At 39.1% G+C, this 12,421-nt stretch overlaps 1 protein-coding gene across 16 annotated transcripts in view; it reads right to left on the reverse strand.

The window, feature by feature from the left end:
• The window catches only part of SEMA4D (semaphorin 4D), a 101,743-nt gene that overhangs the window by 22,190 nt on the left and 67,132 nt on the right, over positions 1–12,421 (reverse strand). For all 16 annotated transcript variants that reach the window (XM_063423598.1, XM_063423599.1, XM_063423596.1 and 13 more), the window contains 8 exons: positions 10,786–10,884; positions 9,533–9,626; positions 8,476–8,589; positions 7,397–7,548; positions 5,500–5,675; positions 5,213–5,369; positions 4,216–4,438; positions 3,665–3,780 (listed from right to left, as the gene is read on the reverse strand). In XM_063423598.1, the coding sequence (XP_063279668.1) occupies positions 3,665–3,780; positions 4,216–4,438; positions 5,213–5,369; positions 5,500–5,675; positions 7,397–7,548; positions 8,476–8,589; positions 9,533–9,626; positions 10,786–10,884 (1,131 nt within the window). The remainder of the gene's footprint in view (positions 1–3,664; positions 3,781–4,215; positions 4,439–5,212; positions 5,370–5,499; positions 5,676–7,396; positions 7,549–8,475; positions 8,590–9,532; positions 9,627–10,785; positions 10,885–12,421) is intronic.

A 12,421-nucleotide genomic window follows, 5' to 3' on the forward strand; every position in this document is an offset into this window, starting at 1 on the left:
GCTTTTAGCTCTAGTAAGTTATCTTAGAAATATTGCACCAATGCTGAAAGTGTAAAAAGACAACAAAAAACTGGAACAAGTACGTGGGAAGTAACCACGTCTAACTATGAGTTTATCAGTTTTTCCAGAAATATGAATGCCGTAATCCTTCTATGAGACAAGGCATGGCTGCGCTGGTGACACGGCTGCAGTTAACACACACGAGACTGAGTGGGCAGTAGGGCTGCTCCCCTTAACCCAAAGCAGCCCTACTGCCTTCAGCTCTTCAGCCAGCCTGTCTCTGCAGCCACATCAGCATCACCCTTGCAAAAGTCAAATGCTTATTAAGGAAGAACACTGGTGGTATTCAAAGGAAACAGCACTGGCAAGACACGTAGAAGAAGGGGAAAATAATCACAATGGCTGTTGAACCATTGCTGCTGGCAGCAGAAACCATTGCTGCTGGCAATCCCAAAGCAGTCTGACTGTGAGCACAGCAAGAAAAGACCACACTCATCCTTATTATAAAGGGCAGGCAGCTGCCTATTTCACTCATCTGCTTTAGAGCTCAGGGAAAATGAGCTCTAAAGTCTACCTGGCTAAAGGTACACTGTGACTTTATATATTATCAGGCAAAGCCTCATGAAAGAGGCCTGTGCTGCAACCCAAATCCACCATGATTGACCCATTAGTCGTTTTGACACGCCCTGCATAGAAAGATGAACAGCACACCCCACACCTCAGCAGTGGGCCGGCTTCATCCTGAGTAGAATATTGAGCACATTTACCAGCACTCTACTGCAGTTGTCAGGCAAATGAGATGGATACAAGCATGGAATGGCTTTTCCTGTACTGCAGCTGTACAGATCTCAGTGCACAGAAATGTACTCAGTCATGTCTGCAGCGAGGCTGCTTTACTCTAGCATGATGAGTATGGTCACAAAGCGATGAGCAGACAACCAAGGAAAGATTTAAAGCACAGAAACATTCTTCAAAAATGTCATGTCCATGTGCAGACACTTGGTCTTGACATCATAAACACCCTTAAGAAAAGAACTGACAGAGTAAGTAAGTAAGGCTGCATTTAGGTTTTGTGGCTCACTGATACTCTGCTCTTTCAACTAAGGATGAAGGAGGTACTGCCACAAGTACTCCGAACATGTCCGTCTCTTTAATGTAATGATCATAAGGAAGACTCTAGAGGAAGCTGCAAGACCAACCACAAATTAGTTTGAATCCTTCTTGCATATAAAGTGTGCAAATAACTTTCAGGGAAACTCTTGACACTGAAAAATATAAGATAAAACACGATCTAAAAAGAATCTGCTGGCACTGCTGGAAAGTACAGGTTGAACGACAGTTAAACCAATGTTCAAGGGCATTCTTCCATCCTGAAATTTAACAGAGATTAGTGTTGGACTGTGCTGCAGTGCTCATAGAAGGAAGTTTACAGTGCTGGAAACATATAACTTCCTAGGAAAAGCTTCATACTCTGCTCAAAGGTTTCCACAGTGCACTACTGCACTTGGGTTGTAGTGTCTTGGCATATTTCCCAGCTCATTTATCCAGGAGTTCAGAGAACATGCAGTGAGCTGAACAAACCATTTTAAAAATAACCCAGACACACCTTCCAGTCAAGCAGGAGTTAAGGTGATCTACTGTAGACTCATCTGACTTCCCACCACCCTCCAAACTCTACGGGAAGAATCCGTAGAGTTCTACTGAGACTACTGAAAAATGCGATCAGAAAGGACTCTGACTCTAGAGAGGTCTAAAGCCCACCATCAGGATAATTATTATTCTTCTGTGGTTAGTCCACTGCTGTGGGATGCCATGACATGTAACATAATATCAGCTCAGTGATGGACTTCAGTAGCCACTGACTGCAGAGTCAGAAACTTGTGTTTTCAGGCTGGGAAGCAGCAGGAATACCTGCCTGGGTGGTGCTGTGAATATAGGTGGTACTATGACCAGAGTCAGTTACCATGACTCTGGCAGCTGACCCAACCTCCCACTCCCCATCACTGAACAGGACCTCTGGTTTTATGGAAAGGTACTGGGCAGCATTACTTCAGTGAGTATGTGGCACCTGGAAAAAGGGAATAAATTCAATGCCATTATTCCTACAGCAGACTTCCAAGTATGTGGTGAAATTGCTACATGATGTGTATTTGGTATCAGGTTTATCATCTCTTTCTTTGCACTTCCCTGAAATAGGCAAATCACAATTATGCCAGCATAGGAATGATCCCACAATTAGAAAAATGGGTATTAGTATATACTTTAGAAGAGCTATTATCTTCTATGACAGAGCAAATCCCAAAACTTCCTGTCAAAGCACGAAATTTGAAACATTTTTTTTGCAAATTAGGCAAATACTTTGAGTGTGTGTGTGTGTGTGTATGTATATATATAAATACACATAACACATATTGCATGGATACACAAGTGAGTTGTCAGTGTGATGTATCATGCAAAAATAATACAAACATGTTTACTAAGCACAGGCGTTTTTAATCCCGATTTTCGCTTGTCTAGCAAAAACATACTCTGTCCTTTATTTCTACTGCAAGCATGAAAGGATAAATAAGCATGCAGGATGAGCTTAAACAAATTATGGCATAAAGCTCTGTTCCACTGAGTTGATCATGCTGACATGCAAGATTTTATTAAGTATCACACAAAAATAAAAGCTGTTTCAAAGTATTCCTACATCCCTAAGCTGCAGAGCACTTACGGATCACTAGTATTGTGGTGGGGGTTTTTTGTTTGTTTTTTTGTTTGTTTTTTTTTTTTTTTTTTTTGCTGGTATTACTACTAGATACTTCAAAAGAGGCATTCATTATCTATGAAACCCAGAAAATCTCACTGATGCCACAAGGGACTACAGACAGATAGATTAATGGATGAGAAGGTCTGAGTTACTAGGGGCAGGACCCTAACTCATGTACAAACTACACCCAGTGACCATCCTCCTATGGTCACAAAACACTCTAGGATTAAATCAAGCAAGCAATAAACAGCACAGGACAGCTGCCAGGTTTGGAGCGTGCGGCAGCTCTTGTGCCATCCAGCTGGAGCTGCAGCTGGGGCCACACTGGGCAGACAGGACCTCACCAGAGGACCTCACCCACAGCTGCAGCAACGTGACTGCTCTCATGACACAACCAGCATGCAGGAGTCTCCAAGATTCAGGACAGCAGAAATCAATTAACTACACAGTTATGAATCTCTATGCCAGAAGACTTCTCTCTTCTTAGCTTTATTCCCTCAGAACCACACACCACTGCTCTGCTAACCTCAACCCAAACGTGAGGTATTTTTCCTCACATTTCTGCAGTGGCCACCAGGGGTCAGGTTTTTTACATCACTCCAAACCTGAAATTTGTCTCGTAAAACACCTTACAGTTTCCTGCTTCTGCACAAGGAAACCAAGTGAAGACCTGCATACCTGTGTTGCCCCAGCCATTCCCCATGAAGGTCTAAATACCTTCAGAAGCTTGTCACCTACCAAACATACTGAAAGACAGCAGGCAATATGTGATTGCTGCAGCTTGGTGAGTTACAAATGCAGCCTTTGGCTCTACACACAGTGATGGTCTTGTCAAAAGGTCACGAAATGGTACAAAGAAAGTTTTGTGAAAGAACAAAAGGAAATGAATGCTGTGATGCTTATACCACTTACTGTCTTGGATGAAAGCAGAAGAGTTTGGACTGACTCAAAATTTGGAAAAAGCTGTGTTTCTTCAATAATGTGCATTCCATTTTCATAGCTGATAGCTTTGTGCAGGGCTCCTCGATCTGAAACAACAGAGCAAGATGTTTAAGATCCTTGAAATAAAAAGGCAGGAAAACAGCCTTCACAATTGCTACAAGCTGTCTCAATAATCTGCTTGCTGTTCAGCAGAACAGCTCCATGTCAAAGGCAATCATTACACTTAGCAGCATCAGGACCTCTGAGCAAGATATAACATTTTGATAACACAGATTGACCAGTGGGAGATTATATTGTTTGGTTTTGCTGAACTCACTGAAGCTTTGCAGTTCTTTTCCTGCAATACCTTTTCAAAGCACCTGAGATTGCTCGTTTACTGTGGCACCTTACTTCTTTTTTACCCCACCTAGTGTTAAAACACCACCTGGTGTAAAAGCACTGTAAACAGAGAAATCTCAAGTGTTTCTAAGAAAACTAAAGAATGAGTGCATCACCAAAAACGGGTGTTTTGCAGAACTCACCAGTACCGATGAACATAACATCATAGATGGTGCCATTGAGCGATCTGACTCTGTCAACCACAATCTGTGTATACTTCACATCTCGCTTTACTAGGCGAGGTCTATCTCCCACTGGGGTCACTGAGTCATCCATTAGAGGATGATCTTTAACAAATTGCAAAGTTTTGTCTGGTAAATTCAGAGAACTCATGTAGTTTGATGCTCTGGCTTCACTGTTTATGCACTAGAAGTGGGAGAGGATAAAAAAAGAAAAAAAATCAAATTGTAACATTTACTTGTACAAAATGAAGACAAATAACAGCAATTGCATGTACTTTCTTCTCCACGTTATTCTGGCCAGTAACCACACCTGTAACACTATACTCATTGTACCAAGGAAGGTCATCAGGTCTCACAGCACTTTGGCCTCAGGGATGTACTAATCCCTGAGCTTTGGACTACATTTTTGTTTGGGACCACAATACATTCTAGGAAAATATTCCTCCTGTGCTCTCATGCACCTTCGGCACTTTTAACCATTCTCTCTTTTAGTGCTAGCAACAGTATGACTGTAAGGAACACAAGGAGTAAAAAAGAACTGAAAGAGACCCAGAACTGGAAAAGTCTGAGTTTGCAGAGCAATGCACTAAATAGATAAACATGCTGATTCTACTGAGACCACACAACAGTTACTATACTTCTTTTCATCTGAACTAAAAAGTGTATGATGTCACTAGTGTAAACTGAGTTCTATTTTACAATGAGAAAGTTATTAACAAATTAATGAAATACAAAACCAGCAAGTAACTTAATTCTAAATTTAAAAACCCCCAAACCGCAAGATTTTGATTCCCAGATAAAAAGATCAGAACACATCACCTGAGTGTTTTTCTATGAAGCTTTTACAAGAAGTAACCAGGTGAGGGCAAACGAATCATTAGCAGGTTGTTAGTATTCCCTAGCCTGTTTCCTCCTGAGCATTAAAAAAGTCATCAGATCCAAGACTACAGACACTTACCGCACCAGGTCGAGGATTCGGAATTTCCCCATTGTACCGTACCCACTTTGTATGAGACTGTTCCACTGTAGCACTCTGCATGTATTTTCCTTTTGAGAAAACCTCTTCTACAGTAGACAGATTGTATGCACACACTGCTGACAACCCCACATTATTCCTATTAATTCAGGAAGAAATAAGGAAAAAAAACCAAAACCCAACAAAACATATTAGTAATTATAATGTTCTTGTAGTAACCAATTGAGATTAAAGGTACTTTATCCAGGAAAAAGCTATACCACACTTACAGTTGTGGGGTGAAGACTCCATATATCACTGGTTCCTTCAAAGTCGGAGATTTGAGAATAAAAACATCATTGATAACATTGAAAATTAAATTCTTATCAGGGATGGTACAAATCAGTCTGGCTTTGAGAAATGAAGTCCATTTTTTCTGCAAGATCCTTAATCCTCCTTGGTCCCTCTTATGGTATTAAAAAAATAAAAAGGTGTTTGTGAGGAGAACTAGCAGCATTTTTGCATTTAAGAACCACTGCTATATAGCATGCAATTACTAAGCCCAGGTGTTTTATAATATTTTACCTATACGAAATCAATAAATGTTAACACATTCAGAAACAAAACAGTATGAAAACTACAGGGAAATTGGTTCAATAAAAATAATGCAAAATTATTTCTATCACACACACAGAGAAGATGAAATACTGGAGTTAGTGAAGAACCACACCTCAGAATCACTCAGAAAAACTGAGATGGGCAGTGTTCAGTAGGAAAAAAGTAAAACAAGCATGGAAATATTATACTGTTCTTTAAGAGAAATAAGTAATACTGCATTTATTCTGTGACATCAAAGGGGATTTAAATTCTAATACTGCAATATGCCTTAAGGCTTGTCTGACACTGATAATTTCATTAGACGAAATCCAGCAATGGTATAAACCTTCTAGCAGTTACCACCTTTACTAAGGATTTGCAGTACCAAGGCTTAAGTTAAGATATATTGACTGGAAATGTATTTCAAAATATTTGATAATTGAGTTGTAGCTCTGATACTTCTCTTACAAGAGGGCATATTGAACCAGTATTAATATTTTCCATTTAATATTTCCATTCATTATCCAACGGTATATGCAGTGTATTAAAGGCAATCCGCAAAATTTATTAAGTATAAGTGTTTATATATTTACAATCTGCCATTGATTTCTATTTCAAACAACAGTCTGAATTATATAATAATATAATAAATGAAGCTCTCATATTCTACAAGACTCCCCTTTTAAAGTGTGCACAAGCTGTCAGTGGGCAGAATGCCACAATAGTAAGCCCCATCTAAACCTGCCTCCCATCTAAACCTGGAGCCTCCAGCTCCTTGTTTAATGGAAATCTCAAGGGCACTAACTTGTTATTGCTGTTTTGACTTCCCTGTTTAAACACAAAACAGTAAAGTCAAAATAAAACTTTCAACTTCATAGAAATGAAACCGCCAGGTAAATTTCCTGTTGGAAAAAAGGAAATTGATACATTCCACTGAAGAAGTTTTTGTTAAAGAAATGTTTTCTGCTGAAAAAACTTCCATGAGCAAGACTTTTAACCAGCATTCCTGAGAATGTACTTGAATCAGCTTAACACATTGAGGCTTAAGCACAGCAAGTGTGACAGAATCAGACTGCTGGTGACCATTTCCCTTCAGGCTCTGGCAGCTGTAGCAGTTTCACAGATGTCCCATCTGCTACACCACAGTCAAGAATTATTTTATGTGGACACAGCTACAGTTGTGTTTGCATACAGCTACTTCAAAGTCACTTGACACACATCCAATCTGCTCAGCTTCAACAAAAGTCACTTCTTCACGGGGAGCTGTACTTGTTTAAAAAAATTAACAATGAAAACCGGAGCCAACACTTTTTCTTTTGCGGGTTGTCTTGTTTTCTCCCAGAGAAGAGCAGAACCTCCACATGTCCCAGATTTCACAACTGTGCAAAATTAAATCAACTATTTATTTACAAAGCAACCATTAGGCCTTCTCAGTTCTGATGAACTGCCTGGAACAGCTCATTCATTAAGGTTTACTAATCTCAATCACCTCCGCTTACCTGGCAGTAAGTCCAGAATAATGAATGCTTTTCAACATGCACACACAAGATCCTATGAGATACAGTAAAAGTAAACTAAACTATCTCCCACCTTGCATACTCTAGCTATTCTTGGAATCATCAATTTTCCAACAAATTCATACTCCACAGACACCTCAGTGAAAAAGAAGTATATCTTGTCATCTTCTCCATCTGTGCTGGTTGGATCTGCTCTTATCACATCAGCAAAAACAAAGTTGGGCTCTACAGATACAAACAGAAGAATTTTCTATTACAGATGTGACTAACTTGATTCCCTCAAAGACCCTCAGAAGTTGTGTTTCACCCAAACTCCACACTGCATTTACTTCCTCTCTACTCGCTGACGTACTTACAGAGTTTGCTGTTCATAATATGTATAGGATTTCTAAAAAAAAATACCCCAAACCACAAAAAAAAACAACCAGAAACAGAAAAAAAACCCAGAACCCCACAAAACCTATGTGAAAGCACTAAAATACCTGAGAGGTCCCTATGATCTGACAGCTCATTACTTCAGCATTTCTCAGTCCACACTCAAATGTGGTTTGCTAATGGGCCTGGAGAGGTAACCCCCCCTTGCCCTTGCCTGCCTCTCTTCTATTTCAGCTATTAGCTGAAGCATTAAAATGACAGTGCTGTGACATGTATTACAAAACTCAGAATCCTGCACTTTTTGGACAATGGTCATGATTTTGGTCCTTTCTGGCACAGACTCAAACCTCTGGGAATTCACGAAATTCAATGAATTTTGAAATCCGGGAAATTAAAGTGTCAAGAACCATGATCAGCTCAATTCAAGAACCAATTCAAAACTAAAACCATTCCGTTCCTTACTATATCATAATTCAGCTGCATTACTGCAAGAATGAACAAGCAGGTAAGAAATAAACCATTAATGTCAAGTTGAAACATGTATATTCCAAAGCTGTTTTCACCATGAGTGCTGATAAAAATCCTGAAATTTCAAAACACAATCTCCTGACGGCATACACGAGGGCACACATTCACAGTGTATGCCAGTATAACAAAATTCAACTCTTTCAGACATCAGACAATTGCTCCTTAACCAGGTAAGACACTCAAACTCTGTATGTGTGGTGTTGAAGAAGAAGTAGTGATTTGTTTGGGGCAGTTTTCATGCTCACTTACCATTAAGCCAAGGTATTGCATACTCTGTTCTCAGAGGGCTCTGATGAGAGTGACGTGAAATAATAGGTTCACTTCCCAAGAAATTGTAGGAAGTCCCAGAATAAAGCTCCTCATCTTCAATACAAAACCATATATATTAGAACTTATGGACTGGACACCAAAGAGGGTACATAAAAATTTTGTGAGTCTATGTAAGCTTTAACTTCTCAAAACAAAAGGGAAACACCGATTTCCTCTGAACTGCCCTAGACATGTCTTTTATGTTTACATTTCTGTTGATCATTCTCAAGCTAACACTTCCACAACTGAGTTTATTATTACTATTGCTCTAACACAAGAACTGAAAAAGTCAATGTTGTTTTTGTGGCATTGTATAATTTAATATGAAAACCTACGGTTTATCTTAAAACATCTAAATTTACTTAAATGCATCAGAATTCTAGAATTATTTTCCTCTCCTTCTACACCACCACTATTCAAACTTGATTTGTACAGATTTGGGCACAATGCTGAAAACTTTTTTTTTTCTTTTTCTCATTTCCTGTTTCATGCAATGTTGAGCTTCTCTTTTATGATCTCGAGACGTGCAGGTAAAAAGGCACAAGTTCTGGCTTCCCCAAACTAAGATTTGGTGGTGTGTTTCCATGCAGTACATATACTTGCAATAAATATCTTGCTTCCCTATTCTGTAGCATGTCTTCAGTACAGCTAACAACAGTGCTTGCTGTCATTTCTGAAATTACAGTAATTGATACTACAAGGGCAGTCTAAGTACATTTAGATCATCCAGACTAAATATGTTTAACATCTAGACATACAGTTTGAAAACTGGTATTTTAGAAATTTTATCCAAAACATCCTAGCGATTGAAGCTCTCCTTTTAAGAAACAAGCTTAGGTTGACTATGTAAGTATTTTAACATCTACACAGATACACAATACAGACAAAAAAAATATGGATGCAAGCCACCATTTTGATAATGAGAGATTGGAGGGTGACAGTGGAAAAGACAGAACATTTTAAACATAAGAAAAAGGAGCATGAAGTCTGAACTTACCAACCATAACAGATGTGTAGCTTTGAGCAGGATCAAATGGACATCTGCCCTTACCATCTTCATTTTTCCCTCCAAGTTCAAATGAAATTAAATTCTGTTGAAAATCACAAAACAACTATTAGCACTTTTTTCTTTCAGCCACTCAACTTGTGTAAAGTTAGCTAAAAACTAATTAATGGGCTATAACACTAAAAACTATAAACATATAAAAACTATAAACACTAAATAATGGGCTATATCATCAGCTTCCAATTCAAAGGAATTTTATGAAAAATTATAGAAGGCATGTGTGTTTTCAGAAAATCTTATGAAGTCCCAAAGACAGATAAAAAATGTGATCCTATAATTTGTGAGAGTGGAAGCAGAAAAAAAAGCAAAAGATGGAAAGTTAAATCAAGACAGACCTCAAGAAAGAGCATCCAAAAAAACTAGACAGCAAAAAAGGCAGAGATGTTAACTGATACATAGAAAGAACTGGCAATTATTCATTTAGCTTGAAAAAAGCTGAGAGTCTTAGAAATCAAGAAAGCTTGCTGAGGTAGATTAAGCCATTTTTGAGATGATAGTAAATTTGTGAGATGGGGCATAGTCCAACTAGGCTTTAAAAAGCAACAGAGTTCTTTGGCTGGTACTTTATAAATCCCTTACAAACCAAGAGAATTGAGGACCAGAAAGCTGAAATGTAGCCACAGTACTGGGGAAGTAATCAGTTACACTAGGTAATGAAAGCACTGGAAACTAAAGGCATAAAGAACTGCAGGATTTCTCAATTTTCAAATTGCTAAGAGCTGCAGTAAGGAAAATGATACAAGAGTCAGTGGAGAGAAAAGGGAGTTCTAATTTTGTGCCAAGACTTCACTCTGAAGTATTCAGCACTACACATCTTTGGCACAGCCAGGAGCAGAGACAGGAATCTGAGACATTTCAGAGAGATTCAGTAGTGAGTGGAGTTGCAAACAATGTAATTTCAGTTTTAGTAACTGGTTTTATGCTAATGCACAATACTTGAAGAAGTATAAAAGCTGAGAAAAAGTAAATCTGCAGTTAGACAAGATGAATCAATAATTCATTAAGTGCTCTGCAAAAGGAGCAGTATACTCTGCCATTATGATGGGACAGCATAACAAATACTCCTAACTTACAGCCAGCAGTGAGGATGCAACAGTTTTGGGAAAGAAGAGTAACTCATTGTTTACCTGAGCTGCTTGTAAGTCATAGCTGTTGCTGGGTCAAAACATGTGTACATTTCTTACCAGGTAATCACATGTTGGCTGAAATGCATTAGTTCCACACACATAGAGGAAAGTATCATTCAGCTGTTGCAAGACACGCACGTAATTACGACATTCTGTCTGTAATAGAGGATGAGGAAAGGACTAGTCTGATAAACCATAGCTTCACATTCCAACATAAACAAACGACATTATCCACTGCCACTGCTTATGCCACATTACACCGACAAGCCTGAGTGACACATGCATGACACTGGGACACCATCTCCTACAATCTCCAGGAGTTCTAATCCTGCAGCAGCTGGTTTCCTACAGCCAGTAGTATGCAGCTGCCTCAGTGTCCTAGCAGGAAAGCACGCTCAGCAGGGTCCAGCCCAAGCTGTTTCATCAAAAGACAAGCTCCAAATACACCTCCAGTCATGGGAACAACTAGTTAAACATGAAGTGCATTTTAGACTTTGTCATCCCTTGTACATCTAGATGAAACAATGACAGCCAAGGTTGTTTGTTAAGTGCACAATCTCTAATACCCTTAAATTGGCTACAAAGTTTTGTCGCCTATAGCCATCTTTTTTCTTTTTTGCCAATCCTTGATACTGCCCAAGGAATCTCTGTAGTATCTTTAGCTCTGACACAAAACAAGGAGGTTGTTCAAAATCCTTAATAAAGGAGGCAATAAAATTCATAATAATAATGAAGTAAAACAACTCTAAACAACCACTTAGAGAGAGGGAAAAAAACTGTATCAATAACACCCCTTAATTCTTGCTGGTACACTGCCACTTCTCTCCACTGTACTACTGTCCCATGAACTTCTTCAGCAAGTACAAGCACTGACCCTACTACTCCACCTTATAAGACAAATTAAACTGTCACATTTCTGTGACTGTATGGGAGAAAAAAAAATGGGGGGAAGAGTGTAAAACCAGTTTTCTGCCAGATATGGCCCTTGAACAGCTTTATGAATGCTTTCTGCACTACGCAGTATAGTGCTGATGGGTGGGGGAGAGAAATGCCCATTTAAGTGTAAGAAATAGCAGCAGTGGCTTAATTCCTTGACTCTTTTGAAACTATTGCAGTGTCCAAAACATCACAGCTACAACATAAATGTGACTAGTAGAAGGTGTGAAGTGAGGAAAAAGCATGGCTGGCAGTAAGTACGAGTTGCCAAACTGGGAGCAGGAGAAAATAAAAGAAAATAAATTCAGTGTGCTATCAAAGCACGTATTTATGGGGTCTAATATACCCCACCAATAATTCTTGAGAGGACTTGTGGAGATTCACACACAAGTCTGCTAAACATATCCTCATGCACAAGAGAAACTTATATCCCATATTCATCATGGCTGTGTATCAGTATTATTAGTAGCAACCTCAACTGAACCATAAACAAAAATGACATTCTCTGATCCCATCCTGAAGAGGTAGACAAGGAGGAAACACTTTAAATATCTGTCACACCTCATGTTCGAATAATGTACTGATGGTCATCAGTGGTCAGTCAAGGAAAAGAAGTAACTAGTCAAAGGCAGATGGCCCACTCCCATCCTGATGAACCACATGAATGCAGGATAACTATCAGCCCTGGATGCAGGACTCAAGGTTTTTTTAACACTGAGAACTAAACAGGCTGTACATTCAAGGATCAAATCCCTCC

This window comes from Prinia subflava, chromosome Z (assembly GCF_021018805.1).
Source record: "Prinia subflava isolate CZ2003 ecotype Zambia chromosome Z, Cam_Psub_1.2, whole genome shotgun sequence".
NCBI classification, from domain to species: Eukaryota; Metazoa; Chordata; class Aves; order Passeriformes; family Cisticolidae; genus Prinia; species Prinia subflava.